The 24,591-nt window shown below is 38.2% G+C and overlaps 2 protein-coding genes across 4 annotated transcripts; both read left to right on the top strand.

Annotated features, from left to right (window-relative positions):
- The first annotated feature begins 161 nt into the window (after window positions 1-161).
- Window positions 162-16,572, top strand: LOC107752018 (OCRL inositol polyphosphate-5-phosphatase). 3 transcript variants are annotated; one of them, XM_016567862.1, is made up of 24 exons: window positions 162-702; window positions 1,291-1,370; window positions 5,144-5,235; window positions 5,526-5,564; window positions 6,027-6,140; window positions 7,413-7,544; window positions 7,691-7,901; window positions 7,973-8,137; window positions 8,219-8,320; window positions 8,551-8,665; window positions 8,812-8,928; window positions 9,158-9,339; window positions 9,473-9,584; window positions 9,887-9,996; window positions 10,097-10,232; window positions 10,309-10,419; window positions 10,973-11,138; window positions 11,698-11,933; window positions 12,502-12,525; window positions 13,886-14,002; window positions 14,081-14,165; window positions 14,569-14,696; window positions 16,194-16,305; window positions 16,390-16,572. In XM_016567862.1, the coding sequence occupies exons 1-24, from the start codon at window positions 658-660 to the stop codon at window positions 16,512-16,514; spliced, it is 2,856 nt and encodes a 951-aa protein (XP_016423348.1). In that variant the 5' UTR covers window positions 162-657; the 3' UTR covers window positions 16,515-16,572. The 3 variants fall into 3 exon arrangements, with proteins under 3 accessions (XP_016423348.1, XP_016423349.1, XP_016423350.1); XM_016567863.1 differs by lacking the exon at window positions 12,502-12,525; XM_016567864.1 differs by lacking the exons at window positions 162-702; window positions 1,291-1,370; window positions 5,144-5,235; window positions 5,526-5,564 and having other exon boundaries at window positions 6,083-6,140; window positions 7,344-7,544.
- Window positions 16,573-16,660: 88 nt separating this feature from the next.
- LOC107752020 (vimentin-1/2-like) lies at window positions 16,661-20,868 on the top strand. The gene is made up of 3 exons (XM_016567867.1): window positions 16,661-19,258; window positions 20,339-20,480; window positions 20,791-20,868. Exons 1-3 carry the CDS (start codon window positions 19,158-19,160, stop codon window positions 20,848-20,850), a joined length of 303 nt encoding a protein of 100 aa, XP_016423353.1. The 5' UTR covers window positions 16,661-19,157; the 3' UTR covers window positions 20,851-20,868.
- The last annotated feature ends 3,723 nt before the right edge of the window (window positions 20,869-24,591 follow it).

Raw genomic sequence — 24,591 nt, 5'->3', positions numbered from 1 at the left:
ACTTTATATCCGATTAATATCAGGGCGTTTGACGGAAACTCTACAAAGTCAATATTTAAAGAATGCCGTAACTCATATTGTGTTTACACACAATATGCGAAAAAGTTGAGCATTCATGACGTCCCCGAGCAGTGCATAACACGCCCAGTGATGTTGCTGCGTCCGGGACAGCGCGGTGATGATGACCTCGGAACTCATGACCGGTTATGTTTTGCAACATATTTTTGCCAACGTATTAAACCCGAACATCACTCGAGATATAATTTACCTATTAATGCGACAACACAACTGTCATCAACCGTGATCCCTGTTTAACCCCAAATTTGATATACACGTAACATTAGGCCTATTAGATGGGTGTCGTTTTCTCCGGAGTTCAATGACTCCTCACCGGCTCACAAGCTGACGCGCGTTCTTTTACGTCACTGCTTTTTGGAAGAGCGAGTGTACATTGATTGTTTTTTTCCCCCACCCGTGTTTATTCAAAACCCGTTTTTACTGGCTAAATTATTCCCGAGCGAGCGAGCCGTCTCTCAATCAGCCCGGAAGGCCACGCGAGGTGAGGGGTGGAGCCTGACATGAGAAAACACTCGCGCTGAGTTTAGCCTGTTAGCTAGTTGCCTTGACGGCTTTAATTCAACACATTTAACAACATTCATGATGGAGTCTTCACTCGGGATATCCGATAGCCAGTGTTTGGTCGTATCCTTTGTTTGGGAGCTCGGTTGTTCATTTTGATTTTGTAAAGAGCAGTAGCTGTGTCATTTTGCCGTGTCTAGTTAACCTAGCTGTAATGGTAAACATAACAATTATTTTCGTCTTGTCAGTGTATTAAAGAGGCTGAACCGAATTCAAATGTTGTCATTTGGGTTGCTGTTTTCTCTCTGCTATCTGACATACGTTATACACAAGCGTCTCATGGTAAGCGTTGTTTTATCATACTCTTATATTTCTTAGGAATAACTTGAACATCATTGCGTGACATTGTTGTCACTTGATATGATGTGTCTGTGAGGTATGCCATTATAGATGTTACAGAAACGGTGGCTGTTTATTATGAGAGTAGCGCTTTTAATGCTTTTTAAATATCTTGAAGTAGGATAGGGATTTTCACTAATGTTTTATCACTTACCCATTGGACTTGTATAAAGGCCAACAAGTTCTTTGATTGTGTGAGGGAGGGAGAACGAGAGGGAGCGTGGGAGAGCCACAAGGCGTCACATTTTCCACCCTTTTCCCTTTTCCTCTGCCTCCAGCTATTCAATTGAATCCTTAACAGTGATTTTTCAGACTGTTAGAGGACATGAGCTCAGAAACGGACAAAAAGAACCAAGACTCCTGTCCCTGTTAGAGTGTTCTGGACAGCTCAAGTGAGTAGACTCTCTGTTTGTTTGATCTCAGTTTTCTTTCCACTTGATTCACATGTTTTTGCTGTTATACTAAACAATGATTTTGTGTAAAACAGGATTAGTTAAGGAAAATGAGCATCAGAGCAGCTGTTCAATCAATGTTTGCACTGAACTGCTCATTCTGTCAGGTGGTTCATTGCTACTGCCTGTCTGTGTTATTACATTGATGGGTGTGTTGTCGTTTTTGGCCTTTTGGACATTAGCAACCAAACCCACCAACACATGCCATCTAATTGCTAGCTATCTAATGAGCATCTCTATCTTTAGAATGTTTGTTTTTTACATCCAATGTTTTTTACATTTTACATAAGATATGTCTTACCAGATATATATTTTCCTTTCAATCTGATGTACGTGATTCTTTATCATCCCTAAAACTTCAGCAACTTTCAAAGATGTTAAAGATCGTGAATATGGACCCTTTCACAGACTGTGTGATGAAGAATTTCCACAAAAATGTAATGTGCATTTATAACAGCAGTATTGTTTGAGTTATTTTAGCATAAAAAAAACTTGTGCATAAAAAAAACTAATACAATGGCTGAAAATTTGACATCTTCCTCTGGTCTGAGTCTGACTGCCATAATCAAACTCTTTCTATTTTTTTCCTCTTTTGCAATGTTGTGGAAACACCATTATGGATTTTTTTCTTTTGCTGTTGGAGCAATTTGGAATGCAAAAATCATATATGTTTTAGTCTCTCATTCACTATTGGTTTACCCAACTGTGACAACTTCTGCTTCTGTGAACCCCAGAAATGTGAAATTTGAATGTGAAAGAAATGTGAATTACGTATTGCCCTAACTGCTGGTTGCTATAGCCTAGATGTCAGAAGACTCTGTGAAAGATTGTGTAATGAGGCATTGTGGCTTTCGTTGTGTGTTTGGTGGATGCCAGCATGCTGCCCATTATTCTGCATTCCACCTCGGTGTCCTAGAGCCTAATAAGCCTCACATGAGCACACAAACTCTTTAACTGCATTAAAACTGTACACACTCCGCTTTACTCAAAGCTCAAGAACTGACTGGGTAAAAGAGGTCACAAATGTTATTTTTTGAATCCATGTGTAATGAAAAGGATCTCATAACAATAAGAACAAAGTACACAGTTGATATTTCAGACGTGCATGAGGAAGTGTACATTGACTGTGACACATTAGGCATTAGATGTAAACGTATGCATTGAAACCTTTTATGCAAATTACTTCTGTAGGTAGCATTCGTGCCTTACAAAACTCTTGGATTATGGGAAATCAGTTAGAGCAGTGGTTCCCAATCCTGATTCTTGAGAACCCCCAACACTGCACATTGTAGATGTCTCCCTAATCAAACACACCTCATGTGTGTCAGATAAGATGTTGGGGTTGTGGTTCTCCAGGATCAGGATTGGGAACCACTGAGTTAGAACAGCAAATTAAGTATTTAAAGTGATAGTTTACCTAAAAATCAAATAATTTAGGCATTTATTCATATATAAACATTGATCATCGCGCATACATAGAGCACAAAAATACAGTCAACGGCAGCTCAACCGTACTTGATTGACGTGCAAGAACAAATTTCATTGGTTATTGAGGAAACTCAAACATGCTTGCGTGACACGCAAGAACAAACCTCACTGGTTCAAGTACACTCAAGCTTTCCTTTACCATATTTGATTAGCTCTATTTATGTACTTTGATCAGTGTTTAAATGTTAATAATACCAAAATTATATCTGTTATAATCTTATAAAGCAATTGTGTCTCTTCAGAAGACACGAATGAAACCACTCAATTCATATGGATTACTTTTATTATCAATTTGTGAACTTTTTGAACCTTCAAAGTTATGGTGGAATGGACCTTTAGTAGAGGGACAGAAATCTCTCATGTTTCTTACAAGTTTGAGTTTTATAGATGAACAAAAGTCTTATGGGTTTGCAACAACATGAGGGTGAGTGGATGAGGACAGCATTTTCATTTTTGGGTGAACTGTCCCCTTAACCTGAATTGCTAGAGCATCTTTGTATAGATCACTGAAGGTGTAACCAGCTAATAAAAGTATATTATGTTTCATTTAGCTGGACAGACCTTTGAGGTGAATGGGGAGTGCTTGAACTGCATAACCATTTTGAGCTGTCTAGTTAATAAAACGTTAATGTGGCAGCATGTGCCACAGTTTAACCTCAAAGAATTAGGAAATATTTTTGGCATGAGCAGATTATAACCATCATTGCTACACTGGGCTATTATTTGTATTGATTGAATGTGAGATTTCTTAGTAAGTCTAGGCCAAATTTCCCTTGTTCATGAGTGCTGCGTTTCCTGGCAACAGCATCCATTACAGCAATTATCGTCTTCTGAGACTGAATGAGAGGGGCTCACTGGCAGCACAGAGTGGTTCTAGTCTTGCCTGCATGCGCTTGCATAGCACACTCAGGCAGTGAAATCTGAAGGTTTTTCCAATAATCCACTGTAATTGAATTTCCCATGGAGTGAAATGGAGGTAAGACCATGTTGAGAGGAACCTGATGCCCTGGAGTTGGCACTGTTATTGTCAGAGAGTGAAATATGGTCTGCGATTTGCTCTCCAATACGCATTTAGCCTGCTGCATTTCCATAAGCTTCCCTCCACCCTCTACATTCTGAAGATACATTTTTGATGAGATAAGATTATGCTGGACCATAGTGGAAATATGAGAGATGCAATACCATTCAAAAGTTTGAGGTCAGTAAGATTTGACAATGTCTCTTGTGCACACCAAGACTGCATTTATTTGATCACAAATACAGTAAAAACAGCAACCTTGTGAAATATTCTTACAATTAAAAATAACAATTTTCTATTGTAATATATTTTAAAATGTATTCTTTTGATCACAAAGCTGACTTTTCTGCAGCCATTACTCCAGTCTTCGGTGTCGCATGATCCTTCAGAAATCATTCTAATATGCTATGATTTGCTGCTCAAGAAACATTTGCTTTTATTATTAATGTTAAAAACAGTTGTGCTGCTTAATATTTTTGTTGAAACCTGGATGTAGTTTTTTTTTTCAGAATTGTTTGATGAATAGAAGCAACCTTGTGAAATATTCTTACAATTAAAAATAACAATTTTCTATTGTAATATATTTTAAAATGTATTCTTTTGATCACAAAGCTGACTTTTCTGCAGCCATTACTCCAGTCTTCGGTGTCGCATGATCCTTCAGAAATCATTCTAATATGCTATGATTTGCTGCTCAAGAAACATTTGCTTTTATTATTAATGTTAAAAACAGTTGTGCTGCATAATATTTTTGTTGAAACCTGGATGTAGTTTTTTTTTTCAGAATTCTTTGATGAATAGAAAGTTCAAAAGAACAGCCATTTATATGAAATGGAAATCTTTTGATACATTATAAATATCTTGTAGCATTATAATGTCTTATCCATGTCACTTTTGTTTTGATTAATCTCCTTGATGAATAAAAGTATTCACTTCTTTAAAAAATTAAATCGTACTGACCCTAAACTGTTAAATGATACTCTACAGTGTACTGCATGCTAAACGTATAAAGTGAGCAAAAGTGGTGTCATCACCCTGTTTTTTTTTTTTTTTCATTTGTAAACTGAGCGTGTTTCTGTCGAAAAAACTAAATATATAAACTGACTTTGTTAAAATCCTAGAATAAAATGAATTGATAAAGGAAGTCGTTGTGAGACAGGTTATGTATTCTTGTACGACATTTCATGAATGAATCTCTTGTTGTTAGGTTGGATATTCTGGCAAATCCTGAAGCAATTGTATTAAGCCCAGTGCCCCAGCTCTCTATCCCCATTAATAACCATTTTCAGATAGTTCGAGGTAAGCTTCTATTGACTATTTATACTTTACAGAAGGACTTTGTGTAACAGTGTAAATGCATTTGCTCTCTCCTCACTATAATATTTTTCTCCCTGTTCAAACTCACCTTTGGTCTCTGTCAGTGAGGCTTAGATAATAAGCACTGTTTTGAATGATGAAATCATCCTCTCCTGATCAAATATTTAAAAATCATTTGTCACCATAGAGGGCAGGTTATTTTTTATGTTATGTATTTCCTGGTACAGTCCTCTTAAAATCTGTCCCTGACTTTCTTTAATTTCCTATTTTAGAGGCTGAAGAAGCGCTTCTCATTGACATCTCGATTAACAGTAAGTTTTTAATTAGTCCTCTTTTCAATTGTTTGTTTTATATGATTCCTTGTTTGAAATAATTTTTATATTTTATTGAATCATAGCCAAGTGTCTTATTCAATTGTATGCAGTGTGTTGGGATGATTACATCAGCATAGAATACAAATCAAGTGTATTTCAAATAATTGTTGCATAATTTATAGTTCAATCATATCTATATACAAGATATATCTGTTAACAGCTTATTTTAGCAGCATTCAGATTAAGCAGCTTATTTCTACTCTTTTTATCCATTTAATTTTATTTCTATAAATTGTATGAAATGGTAGAAGCTTATGTACATTATATTTGTTATGCGATTTGTATACTTGGGCAGGTTTCTTAATGCATATTGCTTCAATAAATAAGTGCTTTTGCTAATGAATAAAATGCATAGCTCGATGTTTGGATGTGAGAATGTGACAAAATGTTCCTCAACAGCGACGGTACGGATTCGTCTTCAAGGCGAGCAAACGCCGGCGCTTCTCCTGGAGCTGCAGGATGATGTTCACACTCAGTCCTTCTTACAGCATGTGACGAAGGCCAAACAGCACGGTGATACACCTAATTTTCCCTGCACAGAATGCAGCCACAAACATCAAGCCACATTTCTTATTTATTAACTACTCTAATCATTTATTTACCAGAGGAACCAACACCCAGATTTATAGGTTTGTTGGTAATGAATGCTTCCTGGAAGAATTTGACCTTAGTGTCAGGCAGAAATTTAGACACACATAACTCTTTAGTGTTGGTTTACTTTATGTTGTTACAACCACAATCAAGTCAAAGGTTAAGCCACCTGCTGCATGATTTCTCTAATTTGTTAAATCACTGATTTTAATTCAGCTCGGGTTAAGTTTGTCTTCAAACTTTTACCTTAGAGGCTTCAAGTCTTGACATCGTCCACTGACATTTCATGAGCTCAGTATTTCATTTGTGACAGTGTGCCAAAGTCTACTTAAGGCTGGAATACAATACACAACTTCAAAATAAACAGATATTAAAACACTTGGCATCATACATTTGCCGACTTTGTAAATGGTTAGAGAGAACCTGGGCATCACACACTACCAGACTTTAAAGACGTTCCAAACACAGCAACAACAAAAAAACATTGCCCTTGCTAGATTTTATCAGGTTAGTGGCATAAAATATTTTTGTTTTTAAGGCATCAGGTTAACTTCTCCTGGAGAAGATATTTTTGAACAGAATTACATAATCTTCTTTGTTTTCTGAGTTTTGTTCATGAAATTCTGACTGGCCAAAATCTGCAGACTGACTTAGACTTTCGTCAACTAGCATTGTCCATGCTTCACATTGGGACAAAAGTCGTGTGGTGTATTCCCGCCTTTACAAGACACTGTCGATAATACTCTGAAATGATTAATCATTGAAGGTAAGATAACTCGAAAATATCACACATAAAAAAATGTGTCTGAATTCTAATCAAAAATTTTCATATTCGTTTTTATAAGGAGATTTGAAAAAAGAAATATGTCCAGACCAGGGAAACATTTAAAGTTGAAAACCATGAAAACCTGCTTTTCATGTTTTGTTTTTCTTTTGGCTGTGGTTTATTCTGACAGGTTGATTTTATCCTTCTGAGGCTGTTTTGAATGTACAGATTTTTGGTCTTGCATCAATATTTATGCCCACTGTTCACTGAAACAGACCTGTGCTTTACTTTCCACTCTTGAAAGTAGAGCTGCCTATACTAAAATGATGACAATATTAAATATTTTTTCACTGCTGAAGACATTTTGAAAACCATTCGCCATTCACCGTAACTACATGAAACATCACTGTTAAATGGTCCACCTTTAGCTGAGAGGAAGAGTTCACTGCCCAGAAAGATGGAGCCTGTTGTACCTGTTCCAGTCCCACCTCAGAGAGGAACCTCCAAATCCACCTCAAATAACATCAACAATAGCACTTTAGTAAAGCCCTCAAACACAGGTATGTTATAAAAAATGGCACAAATAATACAAGAATATTACAATTTCTACATTGGGTTGCATGAGCAGATACACCAAAGACAGTAGTTGCTAGTCAACACTTTGTCACTTACAATCCTGCTGGTCTGTTCCTCTCTATGTTTATAGACTCCGCCCTCTCACTGGCCACAGATTTTGGCTTTGAAGAGAAGAAGAACAAGCAAAATCGTATAGTTGCACAACGAGAGCCACCTGCTCCACCACTGCCCCCTCTTCCCCCTCGGAAGGGCACATATACACCATCGACTAACCTCACGGCAGGCCCAACTACCAAAGAAAGGCCACCATCCGCACAGAACTCCACATCAGTCAGAAATGAGTGAGTGCTACTGGTCTTAAATGCAGAAGCCTGTGGATTTTCAGCTGTGCTGAACTTATTGCTGTTTGTAGTTACAGACTTCAGTCTGTAGACCGCTCCGGTTCCTGGTCTGACAGCCCATCCAACTACACCATGAGACAGACCATGATGAGCAGCCACGCAGGGTCAAGGGAAGGCCTGCTCAAGTATCGTCTCAACAAGAAGGAGAAAGAATACGTGGACATTAAGAACTTTAGGTAAATGCAACATGCCTGAAAATGTGTCATTGATTTTGTTTTAATTGATTCCTGGCATTTGATTGAGTCACTGCTTAACAGGTTCTTCATTGGCACTTGGAATGTGAATGGTCAGTCTCCTGACAGCAGTCTTGAGCCCTGGCTGTGCAGTGACCCAGACCCTCCAGATGTCTACGCACTGGGGTGAGTGGCAGAACATGAGATCCCTGCTCCACTGGAAACACATTCGGAGCATGCAAATGGGGCAGTGTTTGGGAAACCTGTTTGAAAACAGTCATTATAGTTGCAATTTTGTGAGTCCAGTGGGACAGACCTTAAATATGTCACCCTTTATAGATAATTGTACATTATTAATTGTCCATTCGTAGATTTGATTGATTATGTTCATATTGATTTGTTCTGTTATTTGGCAGATTTCAGGAGCTGGATCTGAGCACAGAGGCCTTTTTCTATATGGACTCATCCAAAGAACAGTTATGGGTTGATGCAGTAGAGAGAAGCCTCCATCATAAAGCCAGATACATACGGGTGAGTGAATGACAGCTGATTTTTGCTATTCAACATTTAAAATGCAAAGAACAGTCTAGTCTTTCCTGTGGTCAGCTGAAGAAAGTATGTGGTGCTCGCTTTAATTTTGTGTGAACTTTTCATGAGGCTCTGCATCCTGTCTTCAGATCCGTATCATTCGCCTAGTGGGAATGATGTTAGTGGTGTATGTCAACAAGGAGCACAAACATCACATTCGAGAGGTGGCTTCTGAGTCTGTGGGAACTGGCCTCATGAATAAAATGGTACGTTTGAATTTGTAACAATAGGAAGTGGTTTGTCAAAACAGGAAGTACTTCTAGCCTATCACTTGGCATATAATGTGTATCTTTTGTTGTATTTGCATTAGATATGGTGTAATCTTAGAGTGGTATTGATTACACAAATGACAGAAAATGACCACAAAACGAATGATCAGTAGATCAGTGTCTGACCTGATAATATTAACTCACTTTTATTGCTCCATTACTGTAGGGGAATAAAGGAGGAGTGGCTGTGCGCTTTGTGTTCCATAATACTAGCTTCTGCTTCGTAAACTCTCACTTGGCGGCTCATGTGGATGATTATGAGCGGCGGAACCAGGACTACAAAGACATATGTGCCCGCATGAGTTTTCACCTGCTGGAATATCCACCTCTAAGAATAGTCAAACATGAGTGAGTGTCACCAACATCTAGTTATCCAATGTAGCCATTTTTGAAACTGAATTCCTGTGATTAGATAACAGAATTTTAAAGCTAATATTGGGTCTATATTTAAATGGTTCAGTGTTATGATTTCTCCTCTAAGTGTGGTGATTTGGCTTGGAGATCTCAACTACAGGCTATGTTTGCCTGATGCTGGGGAGGTAAAAAGACTTATTGCTGAGAAGGAGCTGCGGAGGCTTCAAGAGTATGATCAGGTGAGACCTTGCAGTGATGCTACTTTATAATAATATTTTAGAATGGTTTCACTCATTATTATATTAATAATATTAGTTATTAATATTTGTAATTAAAAAACACAAACGTGTGTTCATTAGTGGTTTCCTTTACTATGCACTCCCCTGTATTTATCTGGTTTAGGTTATCATTTGTTGCTTCCTCTTTTCTTTTTCCTGTGTGTGTGTATATGGCAGTTCTTTAAGTGGTAGCCAAATATAGATGGACTTCCATTTTTGTTCTAAAAGCACACTTAATAGCATCTTCTGTTCCACTTTGTCAGCTGAACATCCAGAGAAAGACTAAATGTGCCTTCACTGACTTTATGGAAGGGGAGATTAATTTCTGCCCAACTTACAAATATGATGCTAAATCAGACCGATGGGACTCAAGGTAAAGTTCTTGGAGATTAGGACCTCTTCCTTTATACATCTTTGTTTGATGATCTTAAAATTAAAAGAATCAGGTTTGATTTGTTTTTTGTCGTCCACAGTGGGAAGTGTCGAGTCCCTGCCTGGTGCGACCGTATCCTCTGGAGGGGGAGCAACGTGAAGCAGCTTCACTACCGCAGTCACATGGAGCTGAAGACCAGTGACCACAAACCTGTCAGCTCTCTCTTCAGTATCGGGGTGAGGTTTACTACTTCTATCATCATGCTCCAATAAAGGAGTTGAGAGCATCACATTGATTTTATGTGTGCTACAGGTGAAGATGGTGATTGAGCAGTGCTACAAGAAGGTGTTCGAAGAGATTGTGCGGGACATGGACAGGATGGAAAATGACTTCCTGCCCTCTTTGTCCCTAACACAACGGGAGGTGAGTAATGACAGAAAGCCAGACTGGGGAGTGTCTCCTCTGACAAACTGTCTCTGCATCGATCCACTAGCCTGCCTCCAGTCTTTCTGAGATCCCACTATTTATATCAGTGGAGGGTCTATAATGTTTGCACAATCTTAGCATTTCTCTGGACTGCGAGTGGGTTATGGGCTGATCGCATGTGCCATAATTGCTTTCAGACTAAATGCACCAGTCTATGTCTTTAAAATAAAAGAAAGAAGAAAAGACAGTAAAAATAAATTGATCTGCATCACCCTGAATCAGTTCACACTGAGGATATTTTGTAATGCATACATAAATGTAAAATATATCATGGTATCCACATAAATATTAAGCAGCACAACTGTTTTGAACATTGATCATAATAATAAATGTTTTTGAGCACCAAATCAGCATATTAGCATAATTTCTAAAGGATCATGTGACGCTGAAGAATGGCTGCTGAATATTCAGCTTTGCCAAAAACATTTTGAATGGTATTGTATGTGCTTACAGCATCATTTTCATGTTACACCTGTTCTTTATCCCATAGTTCACTTTTGAGAATGTGAAGTTCCGTCAGCTTCAGCGTCAGAGTTTTCTCATCACTAATGACGGACAGGTTGCTTGCACCTTCGCCTTCATTCCCAAACTCAATGATTCTCAATACTGTAAGCCATGGCTACGTGCTGAGCCCAGCGAAGGGGTACTAGACCCTAGTGAGTATCTCATATGGTATCAAATAAGAATGAATTTTGTAGTGGACAAAGTGTTTGATAATGTCTTTCTTTACTTCCTTTTATCCTTTACTGTGTTTTTTATTTTTATTCAATTTTCATGGCTGGATAATGTCAGTATACTTAATTTGCATCCACGTCCAGAAGGACCACAGAATTTGACTGAAAATATGTTAAATTTGTTCACCTGAAATATCAAGAGGTGGCTTGTTACCAAAAACTTTACTATTACTAGTTTATGACCCGTGAACTCCAAACCTCTAAACAGCTAACGGAAAACTAATTTCAGTTTTGGTGTTTTGATGAAAAATTATTTCAGTGTATCTGTAATTAATACACAGTTTTGTGAATGGGTCATTTTGCCAAATGATGAAAACATAAGAGAATAAATGAATTGCATTTTTCTTTAAAGACATTAAGTGTCATGTCTGCTGGCCATGTTTTCAGTTGAAAAAACACATATGATGTGTCATTTAAATTGTGTTATTCATGTGCAGAATGCGCATCCTCCACATTGTCTATATATTCCTATTCCTTGTAGATGAGGCAATGGAGATCTTTCTGGAGGTGTATGTCAGTAAAGACTCTGTGACGCTGCTAAACTCTGGTGAGGATAAAATCGAGGACATCCTGGTGCTTCATCTGGACCGGGGGAAAGACTACTTCATCACTGTTGCGGGAAAATACCTGCCCAGCTGTTTCGGCACATCTTTAGAGACCCTGTGCCGTATGAAGAAGCCCATCCGTGAGATCCCCATCACCAGACTCATCGATCTGGTGAGGCACAGGCCGCAGCTTCAGTTGATTTAGATGGATTATAATCACAGGATTCATGGCTAAGTAAGGATAAGTGGCTGATGTTGCAAAAGCTGTCGTCTTCCTTTCTTTGCCAGTGGAAGGTCATGACAGACAGTGGCAAGGAATTTTGCCCCCAGATTTTAGATAAGAGATTTTAGATGTCCGGTTTGACATGATTCTTCTTTGAGGCTAGAATGAGGAAGTCATGTACAGAAATAAATGTTTTTATGGGATACAGGTTGTTCAGGACCAGTAGGTCATCATGCAAGCCACCCGTGCTGTTCGTAACATTTCCATTTGCTGCTATATTCTCAAAATATGGTTAGTTTTTCATTTAGAGAGTAGTCATCTTTAGTTTTTTTTCTGTCTCTCTGCTTTTCAGTGATCACCTTTGATTGCCGAAAGCTGCTTATCTGTGATTTTGCAATACTGGCTCCGTGTTCTCACTGTTTGTTTCTCTATTGTCTCATCTCTGTCCCTTCTTTTACTCCTTTCTTCTCTGACTACTCCTTTCCGACCAATCATTCTGGGTCTGCATGACTCTCAGGGAGAGGATAGCTGCATGGAAAAGGTAAAGTCCCTCTTTATCCACAGAAAAGACGTATTAGGTTATGCAATCGGACAGCTGCAATTATTGTGACCTACATGTGTGTTTGTGGGTGACTTTGTCCTGTTTTTAAATGTTTGTCCCAGTGTGACAGTGTCTCGATGTGCTTGCCCGTTCCTATAGGTCAGCTTGCTGCAGTCACTCTGCTGGTTCAGGCTAATGAAAGTCACTGAGGCTTGAATCTCTCGGCTTGAATTCTGCCCCTCCTTTAATCACCCAGCTCACTGCTCACCAGCCAGCGATATTAGATTAGTAGAGAGAGAAAGCAGCTCACAGCATGGCGAAACCTGCCTCACAAATCAGTGTTTGTAATTTGGATTCGACTGTTCTTCAGAGTTGTTTTTGCCTCTGTGGCTCAGCATGAGTTGCATTCCTACTAATTGCATGAGTCCCCTTATATTGTTCAGTGGTCTTGGGGCTGTCACTTATCTCCACGTAATACATTTCTACATCTGTATGAGAGAGAGAGAGAGTGCAATGTTATTTGTCACCCTTTTTCAAATGTCACATGGATTAATTTGTTATGGCTGTTATATGCTTTAAAGTTTTAACAATGTGGTCATTCTCCAGGTTGTACTGTTGTACTAGAACCATCTTAACAAACATCTGTATTTTTAAAGGCACTTCCCACAAAAAGGGTGCAAATTTAAAAAAAAACTTAAATATTACATTATCATTGTATTAATTTCATTAATATTACAATATGACATTATATAAAAGTTTTTAACATTAATTATAAACTATAATGTTTCTTGAGCTGCAAATCAGCATATTAGAATGATTTCTGAAGGATCATGTGACACTGAAGACTGAAGTAATGGCTGCTGAAAATTCAGCTTTGCCATCACAGGAATAAATAGCTTTTTAAAATATATTAAAATAGGAACAGTTATTTTAAATTGTAATAATATTTCACACTATTACTGTTTTTACTATATTTGATCAAATAAATGTAGCTTTGGTGAGCATAAACTTTCAAAAATATATTTTTTTTAAAATTGGCTGTGACAATTTTAAGAAATGTTTTTAGTTATTTTGGCAGAAAAGCATGCAGTTCCACTTAATTAAATATCATTTCAACTAAATGTCAGTGTTTTATGATTTTAAATGTTGGATACAGTTGAGAATAGAGTTGAGAGAATAGTTCAACAAAATGTATACGAAAGTAAACAAAAGTATAGGATCTAGCACATTTAAAAAAATGTGACACCAAAATGTGCTGTATTTGTGGAAAGTACTACAAGATACCTTATGTCTCTGTTCTTAAAGTTAATACAGAATTAAATATAGTTTGTAAGAAAGTGATAATTTTTCAATTTCACAGGAGAAATGCCGGATTAATTTCTTGTTGGACAGTGCTGGAACAGAGGATAAACCTCTGAAGATTCCCAAAGAGGTCTGGTTACTTGTTAATCACCTCTACACCAAGGCCTGCCAGCAGGTAAACAAAATAAAGCATGAATGCACCAATGATTAACCATAACATCTCAAATTACTAATGAGTTTTTTATATACACAGGAGGACCTTTTCCAGACCCCTGGCCTGCAAGATGATCTACAAAGTATTATTGACTGCTTGGACACCAGCATTCCTGAATCCATCCGTATCCTTTCCCACCAAAAGATATATAAATAGGTTTATATATGGAAAGGATGAGTTTTTCCCAGCAGATAGATTAATATTTGGTAGTCTGTACAAACCTTTTTAAAGGGTTCTCAGAGTTAGCAAACAAATGCTAATGTCTGTCACGTCAGTGAATGTGACCGAGTGGCTCCCTTTAAAACTGGTCTGACTGGCTGGACTCTCCCACACAATTCATCCCTGTGCTGCTGAGAGACTGAGAATGTTTCCTCTGTCCTACTCTAATGGTGCTCGAGACATCCCTAGAGACACTGTGTACTTTTCTCTCCCTGTCTTTTCCTTTTTCTCACTGCTGTATTTTCTCTTCCTGATGCTAATATGTGCATTCCCACTGTTCACCATGGTTCTCCTTGACTGTTGGTTAGCTGGCTCTAATCACTCAGTTGCCGAAGCACTGTTGATCTTCTTGGAGGCTCTTCCTGAGCCTGTGCTGTGTTATGAACTCTATCAGCGCTGTCTTGAATGCTCTCATGACAGCCGCCTGTGCAAGCAGGTAAACATGGATGCATGGCAGTAACTATACTGGGACTGTCAAGACTATGTATTTAATATGCTATTTGTGCTATCTATGTATGTTCTTGTTTCAGTTCCTATTCACAAGCTCTCCATATGATTCTGCATTCAATGTGATTTGATTCTGATTCACTTTGGGTGTATTTTATTGTCCATTTTGCTTATATGAAAGAAACTGTCTCTCAGCTATTGATGTAACTTATACAGAATTAACAATGGAGTCTAAACTATGCAGTTCAGTTGATGTTTATTTGTGATAATCAAAAAAAAAAAAAAACTTTAAACATTTATGTAAAACTATTAATATAACTGTGTAAAATTATTATACTGTTATAAACTCACGAATATATAAATCTTACTTACCCCAAACTTATATATATTATTATTATTATTATATATATTTTTTTCCCCTTGGGAGTTTATATATTTCTTCTTATTATTATTCTTATTTAATTATTTTTATTTTATGCTTTTAATTGATCAAAAGTCACCAGTAAAGACAGTATTTCAAATAAATGCTAATCTTTTGAACTTTGTTGAAATTTCAATTTGCATAATAAAATAAAAGAGTTTTAAATTTTAATAATATTTCACCATATTTCAGTTTTTATTATATTTATGATCAAATAAATGCAACCTTGGTAAGCATATGATACTTTGAAAAACGTACAAAAAATCTAACTACCCCTAAGCTTTCATATATATATATATGTGCACATGTCTCAACCATCCAACCATATTTTTGCCATATATTTTATACAGAAGACTGTTCAAATTATCAAAAAGGGGTCATATGATGCGATTTCAATTTTTCTTTTCTCTTTGGAGTGTTACAAGCTCTTGGTGCATAAAGAAGATCTGAAAAGTTGCAAAGACTAAAGTCTCAAATCCAAAGAGATATTCTTTATAAAAGTTGAGTCAGCCACACCTACCTAAAACGGCTCGTTCTAACACGCCCCCACATGTCTACGTCACGATGTGGGAAGATTTGCATAACGCCACCCAAATGTTTACGCAAAGAAAGAAGGTGTAACTTTTATTCTCGCTGTAGTATTGTTGCTGCCGCCGCCGCCATGTCGTGAAGGCACTGTGTGTTTCGTTGTGAAAGCAAAACAATTTCAGAAAGGCGGGGCATAGAGGAGAAACAATAATGTACAGTATGTGGAAAATAATGTGTTTTTTGAACCTTAAACCGCATAAACTTATTTCATTACACCAAATACACAAAATAATGTTCTTTTTAGCAACATCATATGACCCCTTTAATCGAAAGTCAATATTTGTATTGTATTTTTTTTTTTATTATTATTATTTTTTTTAGAGTGGTCTTTTTTTACATTGATCTTATGACAAGCATCTAAAATACAGTGGCTTCCAAAAGTTTGAGGCCACACTGAAGAATATAAGATTCAAAATGCATTTTAAACCAAGAAATAAAGTTTAAGGATTAATTCTTGGTTTTCCTCTAAAACGGCAGCTAGTATCTCAGCTCCCACGTGCCCATCGCAATGTGTTCCGCTACCTGATGGCCTTCTTGAGAGAATTACTCAAACACTCGATTGACAACAACCTGAATGCCAACCTCCTAGGTGAGTCTGACTTTCTCTAGTGCCAGCAGATTGCAAACATTCAGGTGCGTTACTGTTCTATCTCTTCTTGTACCTCTTCACCAGCTACTCTCTTCGCAAGCCTCCTCATTCGGCCGCCTCCCAACCTTGCTGGCAAACAGATGCAACACGATCGTCAGAAAGCCAACGACTTCATACTGGGGTTCCTGATGGGAGGCGATGAAGACTGAGGAAGAGGACTGCGGAACGAGGTGTTATGTCTTCTCTCAGATGTGTTCAGGTGGAGCATGAAGACACTTGAGGTGTGTTTGTGGCTGGTCCTCTGGGAGATATTTGGGCCACCCTGCACTAAGATGGTTAACAGCCTCGGTGATGAAAGTTTGACACTGTTGGATAGTGCCTGTTTTGCACAGACACTGCCTATTGGTTACATTACGCTGTTCTTCTGTTCCTGCTACAGAGGAATAGGTGTCAGTTTATTTCTGTAGTATTAATAACTACACTTTAACCCTTACAAACCTCATCTTTTTGACTATAGCATCTATAATGCTATGTGCAACCCCACTTTCTCTGGTTTTAACCTCTGGATCAGAGTGCTGTAATGCCAAATCTAATATTCCCGGCCAGATTTGACTGAATGTGTGTGAATGTGACTCATGGGCACTCAAAGGAATGACTTTGTTACACTAAAGGAAAGCCATGTTGTGGAGATTGAATTGACAGCTGCTGCCAGGTTAAATGCTCCGTCAAAGCACCATTTTCCATCTGTCTAATGCTCTCTTCCTTTTCTCCTTCGAAAATGACCTTCACAGAGAAGTGTTTCCTACAAGGTAACTTTGACAATCGACTACCTTTTCTGAGTGGAGAAGTCTGGACTATGATCTTTACTCAGTTCTATCTGAATCATGATGAATCAGCCGGCATTGTCCGTTGTGGTGCGCACATTTTATTTATGTTTTCCAGTCTCATACACAGTTGTCCTCAGCATTGGGCAATTGGATGTCCTCCACAGATAAATGTAATCTGTTATCTGTTATTCTTCAGAAACACGGTCTCCGGTCTCCTCTTCAGTCCGTTGTGATGGCACAACCACACCCATAATTCTTACTCGCCTTGAATAATGGCAATGAGCGGATGTGGTTACCTTCATTAGATCTGGACTCTGGGTCTGAAACTTTTATTCTTTTGTGGTCTTATTCTTTTACAGATCTGTTCTGGATCCTGTCGTGCTACAGAGATGTTAACATTTTAACTAATGTGCTCACTGGGTCTTTTATTGTCTTTTAGCTGTCATGTCTTGTAATGAAGATGCTGTTGTGGTTCTTCTATTTATATGAATGTTGATACTAACCCAGACTGGGGTCATTTTGTGTACGTTTACAGTCTTTGTGTCCTTTGTTGGTGTTGTTTCATGTTACATTTACACTTTCTGTTTTTCTGTACACTTTTCTGTTTCTAGTCACATACCGGAGTGTGTTTTATCTCTCTTGAATTCATAGTGCACATCGGGAAATTCTGATAATTCTGCTGGTTTTTAACTTCTTGCACCAGTCAGTCTGGTTTTGTACTACAGTGTGTGAAGAGGAAGTCTCCTCTGTTATACTCGTATTAATCATCACCCCAATGCTAAAATATTATCGCAGCACAAACCACCAAAGCTGTTTCTCCACAATGCGTGTGACATTGTTGCCTTTGTCCATTAGCAACATTTCCTCAAAATCTCACAGGAAATGTTTTGTGTCAGTCTTGCAACTTGGAAAAAGAGTTGTAAGCAATTTCTGACTCGTTGTTCTGCCTTCCCTTACTGTCAGAAAAAAAAAGTGTGGAAATTGTAAATTTAGGTGTACAACAGCTTGTGGCAGTACCCTTAAAAGGGTATCTTTGTACCTTATAACCCTAAAAGATGCATATTAGTACCTGTAGAGTAGTAATATGTACCTTTAAGGTACTGCTCTGCACCTTTAAGTTGTAAATAAGTTACAAAGATGTCCTTGGGGTTCTGCCCAATTTACAAATGGTACAATTTCTGCTCATTTTTCATGAGAATGTTGAAAACTCTAAATAGTGACAATTCTGTGAATGATATTGGCTGTGGTTCGATGTTCTCCGATGATGTCAGACATCTAAATCACTTCACATCCTCTGCCATGTTTACAAGCCCCTGTCTGTGTCTGAGCTTTCTGTTGGGCTTATTTTTTTCTAATTTCTGCTTTGGAAAGGACCACCATGGAGCTTGACTGTCTTATTCAAACACTTATAGCCTGAAATCATTCTTATCAATGCCAATAGATGATGTTTCTGGGAGGACCTCATTGCAGGAGACTGAATCAGTGGAACAGAAATGCAGATGGCCATTACACAGATTTCTGGTGTGCTGTGATCACCACCCTGCCTGTTTGTTTATTGTTGTGTCCTGTCTTTCTATCCATTCAGTTTTTGTAATGATGTTTCTGGTACTTTACAGATGGGTACTTGCACATACTTTGTTTTATTTGTGGGGGAGGGCCGGGCATCTAATTTATTCAATGAAATAAAGACGTTATGATCATATTATTTAGTGTTTTGGGATTTTTAATTTTTTTATTATTATTATTGGTGCTTGCTAAGTTAATAATTCTTAATAAGCTCTTCAAAGCTGAACTGTCATTGTGTCAGTGTAACTGCTTTCTGAAGGAGTGGCCTCCAATCGTGTTGCAGTTGCTGGATTGTTTCTGCTCCATGTGAAAGGTTTATCTTCTGACGCTGTTCCTCTAGTTAGTCCACCTTGTGTTCAGTGAGAGATCCCACAAGTGCCTGTGACATTCTCAGCACGGCATCTATAAAGACCCCCGGTTTGTGCGGTCATCATCTTTTCTTGCTTTCCTGCTGCTGTCATGGCCCTGCTGAGAGTGTCTTCCTACCGTAAGCTATTTGAGGCGGAGCAGTGGAGCCAGGCTGCAGGACGCTGTGGAGTCCAGGCCCGCTTCACTGCCAGGTCAGTGCGTATTAGTCTGAAAGCCTACGCATGGTGTGGTAAATTTTGAACACTAGATTGTGAATTAATATTTAGGAATCGGCATAGAATTGCTTTTTTGTCATTTCAGAGAATTCCTCCATATAAAATCAGTTAAGACATGATTCAGTTTCATCTTCATTCACACTGTTAGAATTCATTTTTGTTTTACACTTCACACTAAGTAGTAGTACTAGTTTTTATTATATGTAAAAGTTTGGGGTTGATACACTTTTTCAGTGTTTTTGAAAGAAGTCCCTTACGCTCACCAATGCTGCATTTATTTAATAAAAAAACAGTAATATTGTGAAATATGACAGTATAAAGTTACTGTTTTCTATTTTGATGATTTAAAATGTACTTTATTCCAGTCTTCAGTGTCGCATGATCCTTCAGAAATCATTCTAATATGCTGATTTTCTGCTCAAGAAATGCAGCCTTGCTGAGTGTCTTCTTTCTGAAAAAAAGAAAATTGTCATACTCCAATCATTTGAACGGTAGTGTATGTATGTGTATTGTTTCTTAAAATAATTTGAAACACTGATGTTTTAACAATTACATTTGGAAAAAAAAATGTTTTCCATTTACTTGTTTGGATGATATTTACCTATTGAATGTTTCAGAGTAATTAGACTCAAATGGCCCATGAAAAAGGGTTATCTTATAAAACAATGGGAGGAATATTGTCTTTACACACACATATTGATTTATTTATTTATATCACAAGTATGATGATGATCGGGTCAGTCGCACTGCTGCTCCTAAAAAAATGTCATAGTCGCACGCAGTAGTTTTCAGTCGCACTGTAGAGCCCTGCTGTATACTGTACATCTGGCAACCAGGCATGTACATCCATCCAAAATCCTAAATTGAATCATGTAACAATGACTTCACTCTTTATTCTTGCTTTAAATTCTAAATAAACTACATAAAAGTGTTATTAGTTAAGCTCTTTTGTGCTTCAGTATTACCTCTTTTCCTTCAATATTGTTTGCTTATGCTTGTGCAGAAAATAAACAAGCCATTGCAGACATGGGAAAGCTTTCAAAGTCTGTTTGACAGGGGTGGAGTTTCAGTGCGTGAATGTCCAGAGCTGGATTTTGCTGCAGCTCGTGCCCTGAACAAGGAGGGCGTGGCTCAATTTGTCCATGAACGCTCTGTCATTGCTGCCCTCAACGATCGCCTGGCTGGCCTCATCGACGTGGTGAGACGTATGAAAATCTTCACACTCATACACACACCCTACTTTCTTCTGGGTAACAACCAGCTGTGCTCGTGCTGGATTTAATGGGTTCCCTGTGTGTGGCCCAATTATCATATTTCCATGATGTTTAATGGGGTCAGTCTTTTGCCTGAAGGTATGAGGAAAATCATATTAAGGCCATGAAGATGCCGCAGTCACAGTGTCCTCTACTGCGTGGTGTAATATGATACAACAGTTTGAGCATAAGCTTTTATTCTTGTATGTTACATGTCCTCTACTTTCATACCATAGTTATGTGTGGCTGTTGTAGGTTTGGTGTCTAGAAGAGGAGAACGAGTCTCTGGAGGCTGAGATTCTTGAGCTGGAGTAGAGGCTGGAGTCAGAGCAGATCTCCACCAGCACCGTCAGCATCAGCGGTCCTGTGGACTACAGTCTGGAGGCGGTGATAGAGAGGCTACGGAAAGAGAAGGTACCACTCAGAAACTCTGGCCTGGGTGGTGCTGCACATTTATGCCTCACTTGATAAAATTAAATACAGTTGTGTGTGTTTTCTCCTCAAATGTCATAGTTTCTTTAGTACATGATCTATTTTATTGGTTCTTTCATTGCTGCTGGCCTGTTGTTTCCCTCAGGAGGAGATTTTATGCAACACAGAAGAGCTGAAGGGTGAACTGTGGCGTCTGCAGATGAAATACGATCAGGTGGTTGAGCACAAGAGATTCATCCAGCAAGAACAAGATGCTGTTTCTGTGGTAATGCCATGAATACTGCAGATGTTATTTTCTATGCAGTGTATATACAGGCCCCAAAATGTATTTGGACATTTCAGCCACACTTAAAGTTGAATTTCACAGCTTTTGATAAATTATAACAATACCAAACCCACTCTTTAAAGAAATGAACCTTTTTTATTTTCACTTCTCCTGTTATTTTTGCTATTTTTGCTATACTTTACATTACTCTGTGGACATATTAACTATGGACAAGTCTGACAAACACAAAACACTCAGTACTGTTTTTATTTTAGTTTTATTTACTATTATTATAATTATTATTATTATTGGCATTTTAATTTTAGTTTGTTTTAGTAAATTTGTTGAGCATTTGTCATTTTTTAAATATATATATTTCTATTTACCTTTAACTTATTTTTATCTCAGATTTAGTACTTTTAGTACTTCAACTTATTTCTTAAGTTTTTTTTTTCATTTAATATTCAATTTTATTTATAGTTCAGTTACCAAAAACGGTTTTAAAAAGTTTGCGTTTTAGTTAGTTAACAATACAAACACTGATTCAATCAAAATATCCACATACATTTTGTCTTAATTATGAAAGTTTATCAGGTGTTTTATGTCTAATGCAATCAAATTCATATATTAATTGTGGCTTAATTGTCCAAATACCTTTTGGATGCCACTGTGCAATTTTAAACAGGAAGTCATTTAAGGGTTCTTTTTTTTTAATCCAAAGCAACTTGATACAGAAAAATGCACTTCTTGCAGGGTAGGAACACTTCTTGCAGTAACCTTAATCACTACCTCACACCTTCCCACCAGATACAAATCTATGCATTTATACGCCAGAATATAGGCTTTTAAATGAACTTTTGCAAAGTTCTACACTTTCCCCACCACTAGATGGCAGTGTTAGCCTGTGCAGTGGGTGGGGTGGGGTTGGGTGTTCTGACGTTGGTGGAGGTGTGTGAAAGTCTGGAGTGGCACAGTACAGCTGCTGCTTCCAGATCCGCTCTGGAGAGTCCTGATTACAGACCTCGCTGACTCTCGGCCAGTGGCCGCTCTGAAACCCGAGCTGCTTTGTGTAGAAACCACTCCGTCACCCCACAGATGTCAGAGCACATCTCCAGTAAAAGAGCAGATGTGAGAAAGCTTTCACCATGCCTAATAATTCACTCATTCAGCCTCTCATATCTCCTAGATGCAACAGAGCAGGGCTTAGCTCTCCGGCTTGGGCTGAGAGGAGTAAGGAGGGTTGGAGGGAAAGCACAAAACAGGAATAGAACCAAAGAGGTAGTCAGAAGGATAATTTAGAAGTGGGGTTGCAGCTGTATAAATAATATACTTTAGAGACATAAACCTGGCGTTCTATATGCATTTTTGTGTCTTCACTTGTTTGGATTCCCTAAACTGGTTTGAACTGGCATTTTAAAGAAGTGAGAACAGTGGTTATATGAAAAAAAATAAATAGCATGAGAAAGTATGATTTTAAGCATCTAACTGGAATGCATCCACCATAGTGAAGTTCAGCCCTTCGGCAGTGTGGAATAGAGGAAGCAAATCGGCATCGAAACGCTGTCTAGACTCTCTCCAGTACTGGGCTTGTGTTCACGCTGAGATAACGGGAACAGCGGCCACTGTGCCAATTCTGGGCTCCAGGGAAGAGTGTGTGTGCAATGCGCCTCCTCTGCCGCCCAGACCCACCGTCACACTGCAGCATTCACATGCAAATGCTTTCATTCTGAGTAATTGAATTCATCGCCAATTAATCAGGCACTTAAGATACCCAGATGAGCCGAATAAAGTGTAGCTTTGTCTGAACCGTTGTATGTCGGGCTACATATGTGGATCTCTTCTTCCCTGCATTGCAGTCTTTGCTGGGGGAAACCTGGTGGCACTGATGATGCTCACGATAGAAGATGTTGAGGGTAAGTGCGTTGTGTTTGAATTGACCTTTATTTCTGCTGCCCCGCTCAGGAAGTGGATGCAATTACCACTGACTGCCTGGCCCTTCGAGAGCAAGTGGCCATCTATGAGGAGCAGCTGGCCGCCATGGAGAGGCAGCATGAAACGGTAAGGCCAGGCAGAATGTTGCGTCAATAACACTTCTTCTTGTTACTTCTTAGTTGTTATCAGAAAAGGCAATTTTACCTTAGACCTCTGAATTCTTGGAATGGTCTTGTGGGGGTTTGGCCATTTAAAGTGTCTCCTCTGATCGTAAGGGGAACAGGTTTTGCGGAATGGAGACTGACAGGAAACACGGTCCCTCAAAACATAGAATGAAAGAATATATGGGGAGTCTGCGGGTACTCAAGTGCTGGAAACAGAGAAATTTCCATTGACCTCCCTCTGGGACGTGCAGCATAACTCACAGTTCAGGCATATGAAATGAAAACAGAAGTTCTTCTTGTTTTATTAACTGCTGTTATTATCTTGATACATCTGCCACTCTCTCATTATTCATGTTGAGGAGAACAAGCTGAGACTTGGACTCAATCTCCTTTTCATGAACACTTCATCAGGCCCAGATTAATGAACAACTGCCCTGTCTCGCACGGGCAGATATTGTTACCTGAGGAGAAAACGAAAAGTCATAATGTTGTGTTTGTCTACAGAGGATGGAGAAATTGTGTGAGCCCAGGACTCCAGATGAAGGTTCTCCTACTGTATCCCTGCAGTTCTCCTCCTTTGATATCACTCCAGCCATCATGGACATCAAGGAATACTACAGCACACTGGCCGAGAACCTCAAGGTGAATTACACACAGATAGAGACATCGACTCTGACATCTCAATGACTGCTGACACTGTGAGTACAAGCTAAATTGACAGCTTTTTGTCGCATATACACTGCTGTTCAAACATTTGGGGGCAGTAAGTTTATTTATTTTTTTTTTTTTTTATGCATTTATTCAGCAAGGATGCATTGCATTGATTAAAAGTGACAGCAAAGAATGTTAATAAATGTCTCAAATGAATGCAGTTTTTTTTAAACATTCTATTGCTGACAAAGAATCCTGAAAAAAAAAAATCAGTTTTCACAAAAATAGTAAGCAGCACAACTTTTTTCAACATCGATAATAATAAGAAAGGTGTCTTAGACACCAAATCAGCATTATTAGAAAGATTTATGAAAGATAAATTCACACACACACACACACACACACACGTGACACTGAATACTGGCTGCTGAAAATTCAGAGTTTATTAAATTTATTAAAATAGAAAACACTTATTTAAAGATGTAATAATATTTAACAATTTTTTACTGTATTTATGAGCAAATAAATGCTGCCTTGACTTCTTCAAAGAGACATATAAAAGACAATATTCAATTCAATTCAAGTTTATTTGTATAGCGCTTTTCACAATGC

Source organism: Sinocyclocheilus rhinocerous, unplaced genomic scaffold, assembly GCF_001515625.1.
Source record: "Sinocyclocheilus rhinocerous isolate Xijiao unplaced genomic scaffold, SAMN03320098_v1.1 scaffold662, whole genome shotgun sequence".
NCBI lineage: Eukaryota > Metazoa > Chordata > Actinopteri > Cypriniformes > Cyprinidae > Sinocyclocheilus > Sinocyclocheilus rhinocerous.
This window is presented reverse-complemented; position numbering and strand designations above follow the sequence as displayed.